Raw genomic sequence first — 21,203 nt, 5'->3', positions numbered from 1 at the left:
GATCAAACAATTAAGTGCTCACCCCGAATATAATAACTAAACTTTTTATTACCACCATAATTCTACTAAACTTTTACTCACTATAATAAACTTCAAATTGAACTTTATGTCAATAAGCTAGAAAATTATTTACCTTAACATTGTGAAAATATAACGAGGGCTTGCAGCATCTTTACCACCATGAAGCCTAGTTCCAAATTGACCAATGGGCTGAAGCAAGTTAATGTTGTTACTGCCCACAAAATTCTGAGCCAAATTCACAATAGTCATCATCAATGCTTGCTACAGAATTTAAAACACACACACACACACAAAAAAAAACAGAATATAAGATCAATATCCTAAGTCATTTGAAACTAAGCCTCAATTTGTATTAATATCTAAACTCTAAATTCTATTGCATGTTTAAAGACCCCATAAAAAGAAAACTATTGTATCATAAATAATTATCATTTGGCATGCAAATAATTACAGTTCTCAGTTGACTCCATTTATTTATTTATTTATTTATTTACATCATGAACATGTAAGTAAATAAATGAATAAATATTTATGTCCTCCTGGTCCCACCCTCCCTCCCTCTTCCTCCATCCCCTCTCTCTTGCACCTCAGAAAAGGGCAGACCCCACTACTACCAACCCAGCACATCAAGTCTCATCAGAACTAAGCACATCCTCTTTCTCTGTGACATGGTAAGGCAGCCCTGCCAAAGAGAAGTGATCGAAACACAGACAACAGAGTCCATGTCAAAGACAGCCCCTGCTCCCCTTACTAGGGAACCCACATGAAGACCAAGCTGCACACTGGCTCTATCTGTATAGGGGGCCTAGGTCCAGTCCATGCATGGTCCTTGGTTGATGCTTTGGTCTCCACAAGCCCCCTTGGGCCCTGGTTAGTTGGTTCTGTTGGTCTTCTTGTGGTGCTCCTGTCCCCTCCAGGTCCTTCTATCCTTATTCCCCACTCTTCCACAAGACTCCCTGGGCTCCGTCCAATGTTTGGAGGGAAGAAACACCAACTCACCCACAAAAACTTCAACCCAAAATTTACCCTGCTTACAAGATATGTAGGGATAAAGTCAGAAAAGAGATTGAAGGAATGTCCAACTAATGCCTGGCTCAACCTAAGATTCACCCCATGAGAGAGAGCCAGCCCCTGCTATGCTTGCAGAGAGCCTAGTATAACTGGCCTTGTAGTGCCTCCACCCAGCAGCAGTTTGAGTAAGCTGACTCCATTCTTAATGCTTACTTCTCCATGATGATAAGCAGACATTTCAGCAACAGATCCAGCCAGCTGTGCGACTTTTACTTCACGTTTATCATTCCTCTTGAAACAGGTAAACAAAACTTTTCGTTGGCCTGGTTTGAAGCCTATTTTTAAAAAGAGCAACTCTCCTTTTAAAATACTTTGTAAACCACTTTAAAAATATTGTCACTGCACAAATCTTAGTCTCACTTTCTTTCCCCAGATCACCTTCATGACTAACCTCTGGTAGGCTGTGAAACCTACACTGTGTATGATCTTCCGTAAAGTTTGTTAACCATTTTTCTCTGTCATTTTTGTATGCTATACATAAAATACAATATAACAGCAACTCTTTTAGTGGCAACAGCACATGTTTAGGAAAAGAATAAATAAATATATTTGCAGTTCCAGAAGAGTACCAATTAAAGATCTTCTAGACTTAACGAACTGTCCAAAAGTTCTTCCACCAGAGTCTCCATTTCATCTGAGTTATACCAGCAGGAACATAAGTATTAGCAAACAGCTTGGTAACTTCTCTTAGTGTATCTGAGGCCCCTTAACAAACACAGTGCTGTAGTAGGTAAGAACACACGGAAACTAGAATCTTGATAACCTGGACACTCAGGCCGTGTTAATAAGCAGGTTCCTAACCCTGCTCCAGTGTCCTAGAAGTAACTGAAACAACCTTTCTAATAACCTCAGTTCTAAGATTATGTGAGATTATGTGCTGCCTTGCCCTACTTGCTGGAGAACAATGAACACAGCAATAACCGTATCCATATATTCTAACTAGCTGCATCTATCATTTTGAGGCTACAGCATAGAAAAAACTAAGATAATAAAATATGGCTACTTCTTTGAAATTTCATCATGTAACTAAGGAAACAAAATTACTACTGATAATAAGAGGTTCATAAGTAGCATAGAAGTTTAGGTGTCTGAGACCAATTTAGATTGAAGAAATACTTCATAGAGGAAGACAATCTCATACTAGTTAGGATGGATGGACAAAGGCGCTACTTTTAAATGAAGAGCCAAGCAACACAGAGGTGAACAAATTGCTATGACTTATATAACTAGGGGTAGGGTTGTTCCAAATAGGAAATTTAGGTCTAATAAAAAGTTTCTAAATTTTTCAAGTTAATTTATTTGCAAATGATAAATTATTTAAATTAGGTTTTGTTTTGTTTATTTTCGTTTTATGTTTTATTTATTTAAATTAAGTTTTATTTTAAATTAGGTTTTGTTAATGAGATATTAAGACATTTAAAAAACTTATTCTCTAATAAATATTTAGACAAAATTCTATTTTATTTAATTTTCAAAATTCCAATTTTAGAAATTACTTGAATAATAACAAGAACAACAACAAAGCTTTAAAGACTGGCCTTAATTTTCCTGAAAAACTTAATGGAATAGCAAAGATTTCAGCTCCCACACAATGTATCTATCTCAAAAGCTTTTAAGCTCTTTTGAATCTTTTGTATTGTGAGATTTCAGATAAAAATTTTAAATGGACCCTAAGTAAAAATTTAAAGTGTACACAATTAAACCATATAGAGCATGCAAAGATTAGAAAGACTTTAACATAGATTACTCACCATCCACAAGAGATGGTATAGATCTCTCGTTGTCTGAGTTTGAGAAGAGAATCAATTCCTTGTTGATGAAATCATTGTACGTCAAATGCTTTGTTGCTGTACCATATAAAAATTGCTAGGAGAAAGTTACATAGCAATATTGTCACTCTTACTGCACACATTTTAGCCTCACCTCCTTTCCCCAGATCACCTTCATGACTAACCTCTGGTAGGCCATGTAACCTACGCTGTCTCCGATCCTCCATAAAGTTTGTTAACCATTCTTTTCTGTCATCAATTTTCTTCTTACTAAATGCCTGAAGAAGTCCAAGTGATAATGTCACATATTAAAATTAATTTCATTATAAAACTTGAATTTATAAATGGTAAATACCTATGGCAAACTAAAGTGCTTTCCCTAATTTTTTTAAAATTTTTTATTAGTATTATTATTTATTACAATTTATTCACCTTGTATCCTGGCTGCAGTCCCTCCCTCATCTCCTCTCGGTCCCACCCTCCCTCCCTCATTCCCTCCCATGTCCCTCCCCTGGTCCACTGATAGGGGAGGTCCTCCTCACCTACTATCTGACCCTAGCCTATCAGGTCTCATTAGGCTATCTGGGTCCTCTTACTTGTTGCCTAGTTAGGCCACCCTGCCAGTGGGAGGTGATCAAAGAGCCAGCCACAGAGTCCATGTCAGAGACAACCCCTATTCCCCTTATTAGGACACCCACATGGAGACTGAGCTGTTCATGAGTTACATTTGAGCAGAGGGTTTAGGTCCTCTCCATGCATGGTCTTTGGTTGATTCATCAGTCTCTGCAGGAACCCCTGAGCCCAGATTTGGTTTTCCTAATTTTTAATCAAAATTATATTAGAGCTGAGTCTATTAAAGAAACAATAAAGCCAAAAACAGAAAAAAATTCACTACTTTAGGTGCTATACTTTCAAGAAAGATTTATCACACAAAACTAGCTCTAGAAAGAAACATAAATCAGGAAGGAAATAACTACAGAAATGTCTCTTTCATTAACACACGTACCAAGGTAATGGCAGCATCATCTTCAGGGCCAGCATATCTAAACAAAATGCGATGCCTTTCCATATCAGCAAAATATTCCTTTGCTTCTTTTGCTGTACTAGTACCCAATCCTGTATAATTTAATATAAAACAGGATCACAAATAACAATCACTGTTCAAAACCATCAAATGGAAGTCATTAACCTGTTACTAACTGATCAAGCTTAAAACAAACCAAATACATACCTCCTGACTTAAACAGACAATGTAACATATTAATAATTGTTTCAGTCAAACAAATCTAACTCAAATGTGATCAGATTCTGATTTAAGTATCAGGTAATGGAAAAGAAGAAGAAAGAAACTTGCTACATGTTAAATGAAGCTAAAGGAGCCCAATGGGAAAAAATTTAAGATGTGGTAAATTTACAAAGAACAAACAACTTCCCTAATGAATTAAAATGGAAAAATATAAAAAGGGAAATATTAAAAAAATATGAAAAAGTTACATTCATAGATTTAAGAAACCTAGAAACCAAATATTAACTGTTTGGATCTTGACTTGGAATATTAAATATATAGCATAATATAATCATGAGAAATTTTTAAATTGGCTGGATTTTTTTTAAATACATTAAAGAATACGGATATTTGTTTAGCAGCATATTAAAATAGTGACAGTTGAAATACTATGTCTAAAAGTAATTTCAAATTAACATGGGATACTGGGAAGGGCTAAATATCATGAAAATAGTAATTGTCAAAATGCATAAGCAGTCCTAATCTTACAAAATATTTGTGTGTGTATTTGTGTATGTGATGAAACAAAGTGCTAAGAAAAAATTCTGTAACTTTATTATTATTTGTAGGAGTTTAAATTTTTTCTTGCAGAATTTTCTATGAAAAAATTTCAGTCAGCAACAAACTGCTGGTTTTATAATCTAAAAGACAAACTTTCAAGGAATTTTCATCACTCTCATAAAATAGATTTTATAAGCAGTCATTTCATAAAACTTAAATATTAAAATACAAACCTTTGTAGTATTTTATTTTCCAGGCTTTCTGGTTTTCTATATGTTTTTTCCACTCATCAAATTCAGGAATACTATAAAAGGAAAGTTCCTGCTTATTTTTGCTTGCCTTAAATTAATTAAAAGAAAAAAAAAAAGAAAAGAAATTAGTTCTTCTGCTAACACTTAAGAAAATAGTTCAAAATTAAAATAATGCAAGCAGTACCTTTACAATGGGAGTAATGAATTCTTCAAGAAAACCGTGCTTTAAAAGTGATGGCCAATTGTGATGAATAAAATTGATTAGCAAGCCTTTGATGTGAGAACCATCTTGATCCTAGATAAGTGCAAAGTAAAAAAATCTCATAATTTTATAAAATATAACTACTTTTAAACAAATTTTAAAATGTATGAGTGAAGCCAAGGCAACTCCATTCAAAGTGTAGATAAGTATTTTATGAAATATTATAGATTACTGTCACTTAAAATACAAGTATAGTTAACAATACACTGACTATACTTATCCTTACATAATGATTAAGTTATCATTATATGTATTATATGATGTTCCCGATTACAAAATGTTTAAAGGTAGAAAAATTCAAACCCAACCAGTTATAATGCCACTTCACAGCGCAATGGAAGAGGAAGTCCACTGAATACTGGTATTTACAGGTCTTCTCATGACATGAAAGCTGCAAAATTATGCTTAAAACTACATTGTAACTTACTGGTGATTTTCTCACAAAGCTTTTACATTTTAAGAATAAAGTCAGTTACATATAAAGTTCTCCCTTTTCAATCTAGTTCCTTCTTGATTACTGCTACTTTAAAGTTCTCCTTGGGTTTGCGCATCCTGACTTAGGGCAACACGTGCCAATAGCAACCACAAACCAAGTAAGTTACAGTTTCTCAGTTGCAGATGCAACCATTCCATTCCTATTTCCACATAGGCTTAGTCACTGCGACACAGCACTGTGCCTTGTTCTTCTCATACTTGCTGCACTTTAAGAACATTTGAAAACAACCAATAATATTAATACCTCCCCCAAATTAAATAATATTAAATGAACTTTATGTGTAGGTTTCCATATAATCTGACCTCTAGAAGCACACAATAACTTTCACCTATGCTATTTCCCAAGACAATTACCAAAAGACAATCTAAAGGTCAGCTCAGTGGTAAAAACATTTGTCCTGGGTCCAGTATGCATACATGCATACATGCATACATACATACATACATACATACATACATACATGAATAAGACAATCTGAAGATATGAACTATAAATATGTAGTAACTTTGAAACCAACCTGATCAGTCATAATCATAATCTTTCCATAACGTAAGGTTTTCAGAGATTCTGCATCATCATAACTTTTCTTGTATTGCAAACCAACTATTTTAATAATATTGTTTATTTCTGCATTTTCCATAATCTACACAAAAAGAAAAAAACATTGAAAGTATTGCTAAGCTGCTGAAGTATATGAAAAGTGAGTTTGAACCTACATTTGAAATTTTAGCACAATGTTAATGTCATGAGTACCTGTGGGAATGAACACAAACCTGCTTATGAGACGCTTCTCGTACATTGAGAATTTTACCCCTGAGTGGAAAGACTCCATATCTGTCCCTCCCAATCACACCTAATCCAGATACAGCTAGAGATTTGGCAGAGTCTCCCTCTGTTAATATCAATGTACACTCCAGGGAATGTTTGCCACCTGAAAAATATTGTAAGTTATATATATATTAAGTTCCTTATTTAACTGATGAGAAAAATGCAGCCATAAAAATTATCACGATGATAATGAAGACTAATCGTCACCTTATATCATGCTTAATGAAGTTTAAGTTGTAAGCTTCATTTTAAATTATAAATATATTGTATTGAATTTCCAACCTCTTAAAATAATAATAAATAGTACATGAAGCAATTTCTCCCTTCTTCCTCCCTTCTTCTTCTCTATATATTTATGATGCATGTGAACTCATGCAGAGACCACAGCAGGACATGAGCTGTTGTCCTCTATTTCTCTTCACCTTACTAATAAACTTAAGGCAATCTTTCACTGAACCAGAAGCTCAGTTTCAGCTAGGCTGACTGGTCAGCAAACTCTCAGGATCAACTTGCATCTGTACCCAAGTTCTGTCCTACAGTGCTGGGCCTAAAGGCACACACAACCATGCCCAGCTTTGTACATGGGTATCGGGTATTCAAACTTAGGTCTTCACACTTATACTGCCTGCACTCTTACTCAACTGAGCCATCTCCCTAGCCCCACATGAAGCAATTCCAATTATACTCTGAACAGAAAACCATAGTATAAATGAAATTTTTCCTTAACTGAATAAAGGTTAAACTTAAAATCTTTAAAACTTGATTTGAATCTTACCAGCATCATTGGCATCATCCAGTTTGGGAATGCCTTTGATTTTACTGTACTTTACTGATGAACACTTCTTATTCAGCTGAGTCTGGGCCTTAAATTTCACCCAGTTCAATATGCTTTCTACAATGCCACAATTAGAGGCCTTAAAAGAAAAAAATCAAAGGTTAGTGGTGTATAAAATAGTTCATAAGTTCACCTAAAATTTATAGAAATATCTATGATTGCTGGAATCCAAGAAGTTTGAAGACAACATTTATGATTATAAGACATCCTAGTAAATTTTATTTAATGACAGTAAAACTGTATTTGAGCTAATTAGTAAAACTAACTCAGGCAACTATGCATACAATGATCTACAGTGCTGAAAGACAAGCATGAGAAAATCCTGCTATAATAAACTTCATGAATATGGAAGGCTCTAATAAGGCTCTTAGTACAAGTTATCATAGTAAAATATCCCATTAATTTACTAATTGACAAATTCAGAGATTGACATCTCTAATAGCCTCCGATATAAAATGTGAATCCTAAAACCCTGAGAAAAAAAAATACTGGTATGAAAATGACATTAGGATAACTCAGAAATTCATGCAAAGGCCTCATTCTGCTAACAAATAAACACTTCACCCAGCCCCGTATTAATAATTTGCAATGAATTGGTATATAAGATGACTAGCTGTTTCCCTAAAAAAACTAAGTATCTTCAATCCCATGTCTTAAAAGATTTTTTTTTAAGTATTTAGTGATGTGGTTTCAGGCATATAGTTTTCTAGCCATTTTAGTGAAAAATAAACAAAACACCTGTGCCAAATCTAGATATAACTCACCTAAATGAAACAATATAGTATCTATAACCAAATTGCTCTGTAAGAGCAACTGATATGATGACAGACGGTTATAGTGTAATGTGAGCTCAGAATTCATTATAAAGTATTCTATAGGTTTCAAAGCTAGAACCTAAAAAGCAACTTCACTTTTATTTCTTAGACCCTACCTTTGAAAACCTAATACGGGGATTTAACAAACACATTCTCCATAGGAACTGTACTCTCTTCTCCTACCATATTATAAACTTCCAAAGGAGGAGGGCCGAAGGGGGAAGCAACCACACACATACACACAAATGGACAGACAGACACTTTTGGCTAGTTGACTACATGATTACATTCCCACTGCCAAACAACTTTAAAGGCACACCTCATAGATATTTAGTAAATGTTTAACTGGTGGTACTACTAACCGGGTAGCCCTGTGAAATCCTAAGTGCTGTATAAGACATTACAAGGAGCCAATGGTGACTATAAAATGCAGTCGCATTTTATTATTTACTTGTACCCTCATTTTAGAAAAAAATTTAAACCAAAATAAATATTTGCAAATTCAAATTAATTTGTAGTAATATAGAAAATTCTGTATTTTGTATATATGTATGCTATATATCAGTAGAATAATCTGAAAAAAAAGAGTAGAAAGATAAAAACAGGAGGCTGTGAGGCTCTGCATATCTGTCAATGGAAAGCTGGACCTTTGCAACAGCCAGCACAAAGCTAACACACTTAGCAATGTAATTCTCTACTTTTGTGCTTGACAAAAACAGTAATTCAGTAAAACAATGTGGTCTACACTTTTCAAATTAACAGAATGAAACACATTAAACCTATTTTCTCCATTCTCAATAACTCAAGAAAAATAATACAAATTTAACTTACTGCTTTAAAAAACTTTTCTGACAGCTGGCATTTGGACCCAAAACTTTTGGGCTGCAGAGTCATATTTTCCTTAGTTTGAGAATCAAAGGTTGGATTTTCAATAAGACAATTAATAAAAACCCATATATGGTTTTTAACCTGTGAAAAACACAACAAAAATAGTCAGCATCAAAACAGGCATGCTGTGATAACTCGGTGAAACACATAAAAGTGTCACTTACTTGAAACGGCTTCACTGATACACCAGCTTTGTTCTTTTTCTTAACTACTTCAATCAGTTTACCAACAACTTGATCTACTACATAATCCACATGCCGTCCACCCTGCAGAGGAAAAAGTACAGAATACACAATCTAAAGGATCCAAAAACTTGATAGTCTCAGTATGACTACTTTCTAGAGGAGTAGGAGTCTGAAAGTGATAGTGAGGATTTAAAAAGATCACCATGTCAATGAACTATCTGTTGTAATTTTTTCCTCTTTCTACATCTAACACCAGATCTACGGAGACTCCTTATATTCAAAGCCAGTCCTCTGATTATCTGAGCACCAAGTGAGCATTCAATAATGGAAGTGACATGACTTAGTTCACACAGATACCACATACTGACAATGATGCAGTCCCTCAGGATTGTTTTCAACTTTCAAGTTCCCCTGAGCTTCCTATCCAACTGTATAAACAGAAGAATCCCATGTCCCCACTGAGATTTGACAATTTGATAAGATGGTTCATAGAAGTCAGAAACGTATTTCACTTTCCTTCAACAGTTTATTATTAATGACAAATTAGTTTTCCCCAAGAGTGTCTCGTTAAGTATATAAACCACTCTAGAGCAGGCCCCATGCCCAGCAGTAGATGGCAAACACAAAACAAACCCAATGGCATTTTTGGAGAGTCTTCTTTTTTATTTTCACATTTTAAAGGTCTTTTGCATATATATTATAATTTCCAATTTTGTGGAATTTCTTTGTGTGTGAATGTGTGTGTCTCTGCATCTATATGTGTTTCTTGCGCTTTTTCTTTGGCTCTTTTTCTTTTATTTGCTTTATCCTATTCCAGTTTGTTCAGTTTTATTTTATCATATTTTATTATTATTTTTAAAGAGAGAAAAAGAAAGATGTGGGTTAGGGTGGAAGGAGAAGTGGGAGGATCTAGATTGAGTTGGAAGAGAAAAACTGTAATCAAAATATATTGTAAGAAAAAATCCATTTCAATTTTAAAAAATTAACAACAACAAAGGTAGAATTCGTGAAAAGCCAAATGGGTGATGTGTATAGGATAAGTACAGGGAAAGAGAAGTCCATTGTAGCTTCCTGATCTCCAGAAATACCACCCTCTCTCCCAACACTTCAGTGGACTTTACCTGGCATTTCTCTGAATCACTGCTTATAGGTTCTGCTTGGCTGGTTTTTGTTGCATGCAAGAGTGTGCTACATCCCCTGTCCCTTCCCTCCTCCCCCACATGCATGCACCATGTGGACTCAGTTCCAACCAATGAGACTCTAGCAATTACCTGTTGAGTGGTTCTTCACGAAAAACTATTATATTCCTGACCAAAAGATGGCAATTTAGCTTAATAATATGTTCCTCTCCCTAGAACTTGGAACTAAGGTATAGAGTTACAATACTGTTTGAGGACAGGAGACAAAGCCACATGCCATGTATGGTAGAAAAGAAAGCCAGGAAAAATAGTGGCACCACTGGCATTATGGCACCATATAGTACCAACCTAAAAGTGTCTATCCCTAGTTTCTGAGAGAAATGAGAGAGAAAATTAAAACCTTCAGATAAAGTTTTAAATTACTGTCTAACTAACAGAATGCAATCATTACTGGATTAAATTTCTGTTGACCAAAAAAAGTGATGTTATATTATTTTTTTAAAAAATGGATGAAAAGAAAAAAAATGTTAAACTTAAGAGTCACAAATTACTGCCCTAAGTTAGTCTATAGTATGTGCTTGCATTATCCACTGCTTTATATGCTCAGTGAATAATCCTTTTAACTTAACTTATTCATTCATTCCTTCACTTTGCAGAGCTGTGGATTAAAGTCAGAGCCTCAGACATACTAAGTGAGCATTCTACTACTAGGCTACACCCACAGCCAATATTACCAAGAGCAATATTACTTCGAGCATTCTTACCAATGCTCTAAAGTAAGAATTTTCCTTGACTTTGAAATCCTAAGCCTATAGAAGAGGGTTTAAGCTCCTTAATAGCAAATAGCAAATAACATGTTCCACAACCTGACTCCTCAAAAAGCTCATTTCCTATTATTCTCTACCATACTCTAAAGTCAGAATATAAAATATCTAATAATCTAAATTTCATAAAATATATTCAAAATAAACACTAAGCATATTGACTTCTCAATGTATATTTCAATAATTTTAATACAGTTATTTGATAAAATAACTTCCATTTTAATGAGTCAATTTTAACATAACAAAGCCAGATGATTTTGTTGTTTTTGTTTATTTCATTTTTTAAAGTGCTGTTTTACCACTTACTTTTGTAGTTGCAATACTATTCACAAAGCTGATCTGCTGGAAACCTTTTTCACTCAAGGTGAGACAAACATCCCATCTTTCATTTGCAAGTTCATGAATAACTTTGAGAGCTACCCCAGTTTCATCCAATTTGTCTTTCACATAAAGGTCTACATAGCTGCGAAATCCATTTACCTATTAATTTATAAAACAGTGAACAATTACTTATAGGTCAAGAGCATAAAATACATGTCATTAGATATCTCCTTAATTTTATTCTCATTTACCACAACTTTTACCCAAGATACAAGCCATCAAGCATTCCCTTCTTGACCCCAATTCTTAGAGCATTCATTTGTGTGTGTACTTGATGACAAGATGGCTATTAAGATAAATTATTATAAAGTATTTCATAACACTAATTTTTTGCAAATGACAAGCCTTACCTTCCAGTATGAGTCCTGGGAAAATTAAAGCAAAAGACATCTATATCCTTATGGAAAAGAGCTAACCAAACAAATTAACAATTTTTCACAAGCCTAGTAAAGAACCGAAACTGTGAAATAACTGCCATTTTGAAGTCTAGAAAGTGGCACATACTGAAGAAAATCACAGAATCTCAGTATTTACTTAACTAGAGCAAAAGTTTAATAAAATGGCAAAAGTCTTAAACTAGCTGTTTTAACTAATCAATACTGGAAGAATGCAAGAATGGGAAGCTCCTAAGGGCAATGGTTGGGAGAGGTTCCTACCCCAGCAAGTTTTCTCTCCAGGAACTGCATCAAGTCTCCACATGAAAAAAACAGAATGGATTAAGATGTACGTGCATAAACACTCGGAAACCAACCTGAGGGGAATAGGCTCAATGTGCAATCCAAGACTAAGATTTAATCAGACAGCCGTTCCACAAGGAAGGTTAAACAAAATCCTCATGCAGGAGTATAAGATTAAATCAAAAATTAAACTGAGCAAAATGGCACATGTGTGTGATTGCAACTTCTTAGAAGGCTGAGGCAGGAGGATTGCTTCAGCCCGGGAGTCACAGGCCAGCCTGGCAACATGGCTACATCATCAAAATAAGAAAGCAACAAACAAGAACAAAAACATATATGTGCAAGCACACGTATATATATATATATATATAAATATATATATATATATCACAAACTGAGAGCTATACTAATATATTTCTTCTGCCTCCTTTTCTTCTCCATATGGTGTTTACAACCTATATAAAGAGTGAATGTCATGGGCTTGGGAGATAATTCAGTGATATAATTTCACTTGCAGTAAAAGCATGAAGGCCTGAGTCAAAATCCCCAGAACCAATATAAAGCCAAGCATAGCCAAGCATTTGCAACAATGACTATAAAAAACTGGGGCAGAGGCAGGAGAATCCCTAGAAACTGACAGTCAGCATGCCTACCATATGCTGCACGGTGCAGCAGTGGAAACAACAACAAAAACCAACTTGTCTCAAACAAGTTGGAAAGTGAGGACCAACAGCTGGGATTATCCTCTGACCTTCAAATTCAAGCATGGCACATGTACATATGTACACACACACACATACACATAAAATGTCTGATGACAATGACACAAAAAGTGGAAGAGAGAACTGGGATTAGAGACAAAGTCTTTTAGCTATATGTGAGATATTAAATAAGATGCCTATTGCAAACCCTATGGAAATTACTAAAAAGATTTTCAAAGGATAATAATATGAGATTCATTTTTTTGAATGATCAGAAGACAGAAAAAAAGGAAATATATAAGAAAAGGAAATTAGCTAGCAAGCTGGCAGCTAAAAGATCAAAAAATCAATAATAATTTTAAAATATACTCATCTAAACACACCAGTTAAATAAGATCAGGCAAGATTTAAAAAGCAAGATACAACTATCTGCAGTCTACAAATAACACTATTAAATTATTTCACAAAAGACACTTACAGGCAACTTCTTCCCATTAAACATGACCTTGACCCCTTTACATGAACCAGCCAAATCATATGCTCTTCTGGTCATGAGGGCCACAATGTCCTTGTCAAGTTTTTCCATCTTAAACTTGGATAGATCTGGTTGGAATGTTATACATGTATAATCTTCACCATCAAAATGTTTAATTTTGGCTTCAGAAGTCTTCATCATATTATTCATCCATGTCTTTAAAAGAAAATATATGCAAGTATTTCTTTACTGCTTCTAACTTTCATAATACAGATTTAGCTCACAAAAACATTCATTTACCACATTTATAATTTCCAACCTCACAAAAAAAAAAATCTTGAAACTGATTAATATCAAAGTCAAAAATTGTAAATATTACAATTACACAAGGTTGGTAATGAAAATAAACTATATAGCTTTTATACAAAGGCAGTGAATCAATTCTCACATTCAATATTCCCACAGATTTCTATAAAAGTAACCAGACACATTTATATGATAAAATTATTTTGGCATATGTAAAATTCAAAATGCTTTCCCTGCCAACATTTCTTAAATATGAACTTGATGACTCAGTGAGGAATTTTTCAAGCATGCTTAAGTGATTGCATCTGCTAAATAAAGCATCCTGCTTTAAGAGGATGATAAAGAGGCTATATAAAATCTCCTACACATTCTGGCTTCTCTTTGGTGACCTGCTTAATACTTAGAAAAAAAAAAAAAAACAGAAAAACTTATACTTAAACTTCTATTATCTAAGCAAAACAATAAAACAACTTTAAAGAAATTTTAAAAATGGACATATCTTTTTCGTACCTGCTTAAAACTATGTTTGTACTCTTTACATGCCGTTTCTACTGTAAACTTTGTACTAAAAATATTACAAAGTTTTGCACCATAACCATTACGGCCCCCTGTAAAACAAATTAAATATGAAGATTTTAGTTAGAGTTATTTTAAAGGAAGTTTATTAACTTACCTATCGTAGGGCAAGTCTGACATAAAACAGTTCTATTTGTTGTATCATTTTATCAATTACTGAATGACTAGTTCTATGTCTAATTTTTTATATTAAAAATTATTGGGATTTAGTAATACAATAGGTACTATATACGGTACAATGAAATATCATTAAAGAATTTGTGATTCATTACTTCGAATTTTAAGAAAAATAAGTTTCATATCCTGCGGCACAGTAAGTCTAGGTGAGCATGAAATCTAAACTTTCTAAAAAAGTCATTTCATTTATATAACTTCTCAGAGCCCTGGACTTATAAGAATTTATCAACATATTGAAGCAAAATATATATCCAAAGTACTTTATATACAAAGTCTATTTTTCACTCTTGACCTACTTAAGGAAAAAAGTTAAAAGACTATATGCAAGGGCTACAGAGATGGCTCAGCACTTTAAGAGCATCTGAGTTCATTCAATTCCCAGCACCCATATAGAGGCTCACAACAATCTGTAATTAGAGATCCAGGAGAGCTAACAAGTTCTTCTGACCTTCGTGGGAACCAGTCACATATGGGTACAAAAACATACATGTAGGCAAAATACCCATACACATAGAATAAAATAATAAAAAAAATTAAAGAACATGTGTGTATATAATAACAGATGGGTACCATAGTATTGTTATCTAAATCAAAATTCTAACTGCCAATTAGGTCAGAATTTCAGCAATTTTATTCTAAAAGTCTGTATTTTTCAAGCACGCTTAAGTGGTCTTTTAGGCATGCTTTTAAGATGATACAATCAAAACTATACAACCAAAACAGATTTTCTTAAAATATTAACTTTAAAGAGGATTCCTCACAATGAAATGTCACAGGTTTCCTCACATGAGATGTCATAAGAAATAAGAACTTAGAAATTTTATACTAAGAAAAGTGATACTTATTAATCAAAATTCCATTCAGACTTTACCTGTAACTTTTTTCTCATCATCATCATAATTACTCGATGTTAAAAGCTGTCCAAAAATTAAAGCAGGAACATAAACTTTCTCTACTTTGTGTTCTACTACTGGAATGCCTTTCCCATTATTCCAAATGCTTATAATATTAGATTCACTGTAAATACATAAGCAAAATTTAGAACTTAAACTTAAATATTTTAATTTCCACAAAAAGTATTGAACTGTAATATAAACTTGAATGGTTACAAGCAAAATGTAAGTCATTGTCAACTGGAAAACAATGGCATAGCTTGATGAAGACATGTACTTCAGTATTAGAGACATAACTCATATGAGGATCAGTAAGGTCTGCAAGATTTGACCATGAAATTTTAAGAAGACTTTCTCCATCTCCAAGATAAGAGTAAAAAATAGGCACACTTTTACAAGAAGCCATTAGGCATGATTTTCTCTGCTGTATTTTGGAAGAGCATATATAACCAGTGGCTACTACCATTTTAATCTTCCAACTATCTGCTAGAGCTATACAATATATACAAAAAGACATAGCAGCCTCAAATGTGTCCCATTTTCAACTTACATTTTGTATGTTGCAAATCACAGTAATAAACAACTTTAAAGGTTTTAAAGTATACAATTATTTCCTAGTCTAAATCTTTTAAATTTTCTATCATAAAATCATTAATTCTAAGATGAATGATATTAGACAGAGGCTACTAATTAGTAACAAACCCTTGACATAGGCAGTAGCTTAGATAAAAAAAGTTTCACCTACTATCTTGCTTTAGGAAATGTGATAAATATTCACTCGTGACTGAGTAAGATTTTCAGAGACACATTTCAAGCTGAATACTAAAAATCAGCTTAAAAAAAGCTAATGACTGCCAAATCAGATTCCAAATTATTCTTAGACACAATGTTTTACTAACACATGTTAGTATTTCAAACGCTATAGTAGTTACTATATATTTAGAAGGATCAATAAAAGCCAAACAATCAGGGCCAGTTAGAGGGTTCACCAGATAAAGGTACTTGCCACCCAGACTAGTGATCCACAGGACCTATATGGTGAAGATAGAACAGAACCACCACGACCCCAGTTGTCCTCCGACCTCTACAAGTGTACACTGGTATGTATTTACATATCATACACACAAATGAATAAAATGTAACAAAAATTTAAAGGTAAAATCAATGTAAGATCTATGGAATAATTAATAAATGAAAAAGTTAAAGAAACTTCCTCAAATCAGCAACAGAGTATCTTTTTTCTTACTGTCCAATTGCATGTCACGTCTCCCAAATATGTCAAATGTTGATGACATTTCTTACTCAGTTCTCCTGATCATTCTCTAGAATTAAATCAAGTCTTACTAAATTAATTTCATATCAGTGTCAATCCTTTATTTCAGTCTAAATGTCAGTCATAGCCAGCTTGAACTAGTAATGGCATACACAGTGATCGCCAATGTAGTCTCCTCTATGTAACTGACAGGTTTGCACAGCTTTCTCAAGACCATACACAGTTCCACATTTGCAGTAAGTCAAACTCAAAAGGGCTCTGTTAAAGTCACAGGCCTACTGCCATATTCCTGTGAATAGATACCACCACTTGGTAAGACTCAAACTAATTTTCTTTGGGTTGAATTTTGTTATTCACATCCATTCACAATTCCTTTTTCTTTGTTCATTGGGCTTTCTCTTAATTATAACATCTTTGTATTCTTTACTTTGTCTAGTCAAAGTTTGCCCAAACTTCAAGGGTCGGTTTATATTGCAGGATATTCGATCCCAATGGTGAACCCCAAGATTGTAAACTGTGAAAACCTGTTTCTTGTTTGGTGTGTCTCAGCCTTGGCACACAATTTTAACCTAAGAGCTTTCTGTAAACAGGGTTAAATAAAGTTAACCTTAGATCAAGAGGTAGAACAAGCAACCAGCTGACAGGGATTAAACAGAAAGGAGGGACAATGAGAGAAGGATATTTAATACAGCCTGGAGAAGAAGAAAAGCCTTTTGGCGTTTTCCTTCTGGGATGTTGGCTGAGTAGGAAGGTCAGCTGGGTGCTTTCTCTGCCTCTACTTGGCTTTCACCCTAGCATCTGGCTCCTGAGTCTTCACTGATAAAAATCAAATGATTGGGATTTTCTTTCTTTGGTCTCCACTAACTTTTTAATTAGGTTTTTCTCCACAATGTAAAAATAGGAAAATAATAATTTTAAAACCCTAAGTTATTATTATGGCCTTCATTAGATGAAATAATCGTTCCCTCCCTGGCAGATAATAATCTTTCTGGAACTACAACTAAACATTAAAGTATATAACCCTTTCACTCTGCCTGTTGGTCTTTCACTTGTGAGTCTTAACACCAAAGGTAAATATAGTAGACACTAGGAGCAAAGGCACTACTTTTTTGTTTGTTTTTAGACTTCCAAACAGTACTAGCTTGGGTTTAAAACCTATAGTCTGTTAAGTACTGATTTTATAAGAAAGTTCACAGAATACAAAACTGAGTCATTCACACTAAACAACTTGAGTTTCATTCCTGGGATCCATATAGTGGAGGACAGAACTGATCCCATACATTGCCTTCTCAGCTCCCCGTGTGCTTTGGCAATCCCAATACATACACTCTCTCTCTCTCCTTTCTCTTTCACTTTCTCTGTTCTTTCTCTCTCTTCTCTCTCACTTTCTTTCCCTCTTCTCTCACTTTCTCTATTCCTTTCTCTCTCTAAATCAAAGTAGAAAAGTATGGTGTAGGGCTGGAGAGATGGCTTAGCAGTTAAGAGCACTGCCTGCTCTTCTAAAGGTCCTGACTTCAATTCCCAGCAATCACATGGTGGCTCACAACCATCTATATTGGGATCTGATGCCCTCTTCCGGTGTGTAGGTGCACATGCTGATAGAACACTCATGTATGTAAAATAAAAAAATAAAATCTTAAAAAAAAAAAAGTATGGTGTAAACAGGGAAAAATGGAAAGTCACCGATCTTTAAAACACTTTCAAATGTTTTTACCTGCTTTGCATACACTGTAAATAATTGGTTTAATTATTCATTATCATTCATCATAATTTCAAAAAATTTAAATTTGGTACTTCCTATTTTCAGTAAGCCTATATATCATTCAAACTGGCTTCTAAAAACAGTTTCTAAGAACAGTTTGAATAAGCTAAAAAGTGTATTTTAAAACATGTTAAGTATTACTTGAAAGTTACAGTTTTAAGCTTTCAACTAAAAATAAGCATCAATCTTTGGGCTAAAGAAATAGTCAAAACTCTAGTCAATGTGCCTCCCACATTCTGCTGTTCTAGTGCTGAGGTACAAACCTACAGCCACCCACATTGTAAGCTTATACTACCACTGAGCTACAGTCCTAGTCCTGTTTGTTTGATTTTTAATCAGACAGATGCCAGAAAATGAGTTGTTTCAATACTCTCCATCCAATATATAATACTCTTTAAACTCCCCTATAGGTTGTGATGAATTCTCTAACTTCTAGAATAGCTGTCACACTATTTGTAGCATGTCTCACTACTGATCTATTTCTATGCCTTTTACAATTGACATTTTCTTCCATCATAGAATACTTTGGGGAAGCACAACAAAAGTTAAGCCAAATAGTGTAACTATTGAATATTATCTTCTCCTTCCCACAAGACATTCTCAGGCACATATACACAAAAGAAATTTTAAAAGAAACTGCTAAATAAAAATGTTAAGTTATTATTTAGTTTCTAAATAAACATAAACATAACATAATTTAGAAATACATACTAAATAAAACATAAACTAAACATAATTTAGTTTCTAAAAACATAAACATACTAATACTATATAAACATCTATGGTTTATATAGTAAAAAAGATAACCTTATGATAGGAAACGCATAAAAGCTAAAATGTTACAATTAAAACACAAAACAAATTTAAAACTCTACAACTTCTAACAAAACGTTTGTTTCAAATTTTAACTATATACTAAACTCCGGAATGAGAAAAAAATTCCATAACTTGAATCAATGACTTTATAAACAAAATGAAAATCAAGAAGTAAAAAGTACATCCTTGACAGGTTTTCCTTAAAGCATTTCCTAGAAGCCAGGTATTGTGGTGCATACCTGTCATCCCAACACTCAGGCAGGCAGAGGCAGAAGGATCTCTGTGAGTTTGAGGCCAGCCTGGTCTACAAAGTGAATCCAGGTAAGCCAAGGCTACATAGAGAAACCCTGTCTTGAAAAAAACAAAAAATTTTCTAGAAGTGGTAATTAGAATAAGACGATGATAAATAAACACTGACATAATAATCACTAAAAGCCAAATAAATCTACATATACATCTCACTTGTGTCCACATAAGAATCTTTGTGGATTACAAGGGAGTTAAAACAAAGTGTTTTTTAAACATAATGGGAAAAGAAAGAAAAAATGTGGAATGTCTTCTGTCATGTGCAGAATTTAAATTTAAACACACACATACAGAAAATCAGAAGAGTAGAGGTGAGAAGCTAAATATGAGCAAGTTACAATGATATGCATGTATAAAAATGTCATAGTGAAACTCATTATTTTGTGACTAACTAAAAACATGAATAAAAAGTTATAAAAGAGAATTGCTGTACGGATAATATAGTAAGTTGGTAACAACTCCCTTTCTTTTCACTTTGTTGAGATTACATATGCCATTTTTATTTTTTTTAATTTTTTATTTAACTTTTATTAATTACACTTTATTTATTTTGTATCCCCCCATAAGCCCCTCCCTCCTCCCCTCCCGATCCCACCCCCTCCCCTTTCTGCATGCATGCCCCTCCCCAAGTCCACTGATAGGGGAGGTCTTCCTCTCCTTCTTTCTGATCTTAGTCTATCAGTTCTCATGCCATTTTTAAATGCAACAGTAATGACTTTAAGAATTAACACAGAAGAACTAAACAATAGCAACTCTGTCCATCAAAGATGGACTGCAAAGCTGAGGATAGTGGCACATTCTCAGCCAAGGTAGAAAGATGATAAATTTAAGGCCAGTCTGGATGATCCTACTACAGAACCTAACTCGAAAGACCAAAACAAACAAGCAAAATGTGTTTAAGAAAAGCCCCATTTCCCTTCGTTTTTGACCACAATCATTTAATTCTAAATTTTATACAAGCTTACAAATAATTAAACAACCAATATATATCACTCCTTACTCTTCAGAAAAAAAATATAAAGGTATTTATTGTATTTAACTGATAATTTCATAAACAAGAAAGAAAAAGAATTATGACAGCTTAAATTTCCTTGAAAAATTTCAGTGTAAGTTTTAACTTATAAGTACCTGTATACTTAATTATATAGTCTTTAGAATATATTATCTATAAAAATTAAGAAAATAAAATTCACAAACTTCAATAGCATAGATACATGGAAATATTTTGTAAATTTGCAATTAATTTCATGGTACAACCAAATACTAATTATTTTTGTTTTATATTTCTATTATATCATTAATCTTAGCTACGACCTCAGAAATTAAATTACTGACAGTAAGACTTAATGGCTAAACTTCTGTGTTTATTAGAGAAACGCCTTAATTATACTAAATTACTACTGACTTTAAACGGTATAAAGCTTTCATCAAAGGCATGAAGAAAACAATTATCTTATTAAAACTACTGAATATTCTCACTTAACTTCTTCCATATACATCTTTCTAAACAAAATCATCACAGTGAAATCTAGCTAGCCAAACATATGGTAGGCATTCTATAATACCCAGCAGGCTTCAATTTATTAACTAAGACATATATAATGGAAAGAGCCAAATTCTAGTCATGAAGAATAAATTTATCCCAGAATAACACTAACAGTCTCAGCCTAATGTCCTGAAGAAAAATAAG

The 21,203-nt window shown here is 33.7% G+C and overlaps 1 protein-coding gene across 2 annotated transcripts in view; it reads right to left on the bottom strand.

Annotated features, from left to right (window-relative positions):
• Top2b (DNA topoisomerase II beta) overlaps nucleotides 1-21,203 on the bottom strand; it is a 60,253-nt gene that overhangs the window by 19,368 nt on the left and 19,682 nt on the right. For both annotated transcript variants that reach the window (XM_060390996.1, XM_021648064.2), the window contains exons 5-20: nucleotides 15,335-15,480; nucleotides 14,221-14,318; nucleotides 13,408-13,620; nucleotides 11,477-11,650; nucleotides 9,187-9,288; nucleotides 8,966-9,103; nucleotides 7,260-7,398; nucleotides 6,430-6,587; nucleotides 6,174-6,299; nucleotides 5,083-5,193; nucleotides 4,881-4,986; nucleotides 3,868-3,977; nucleotides 3,047-3,139; nucleotides 2,844-2,958; nucleotides 1,246-1,367; nucleotides 134-282 (exon numbers count right to left, since the gene is read on the bottom strand). In XM_060390996.1, the coding sequence (XP_060246979.1) occupies nucleotides 134-282; nucleotides 1,246-1,367; nucleotides 2,844-2,958; nucleotides 3,047-3,139; nucleotides 3,868-3,977; nucleotides 4,881-4,986; nucleotides 5,083-5,193; nucleotides 6,174-6,299; nucleotides 6,430-6,587; nucleotides 7,260-7,398; nucleotides 8,966-9,103; nucleotides 9,187-9,288; nucleotides 11,477-11,650; nucleotides 13,408-13,620; nucleotides 14,221-14,318; nucleotides 15,335-15,480 (2,100 nt within the window). The remainder of the gene's footprint in view (nucleotides 1-133; nucleotides 283-1,245; nucleotides 1,368-2,843; nucleotides 2,959-3,046; nucleotides 3,140-3,867; nucleotides 3,978-4,880; nucleotides 4,987-5,082; nucleotides 5,194-6,173; nucleotides 6,300-6,429; nucleotides 6,588-7,259; nucleotides 7,399-8,965; nucleotides 9,104-9,186; nucleotides 9,289-11,476; nucleotides 11,651-13,407; nucleotides 13,621-14,220; nucleotides 14,319-15,334; nucleotides 15,481-21,203) is intronic.

Source organism: Meriones unguiculatus, chromosome 9, assembly GCF_030254825.1.
Source record: "Meriones unguiculatus strain TT.TT164.6M chromosome 9, Bangor_MerUng_6.1, whole genome shotgun sequence".
NCBI lineage: Eukaryota > Metazoa > Chordata > Mammalia > Rodentia > Muridae > Meriones > Meriones unguiculatus.
The sequence above is the reverse complement of the archived record's forward strand: the minus strand, read 5'-3'. Positions and strand labels throughout refer to the sequence as shown.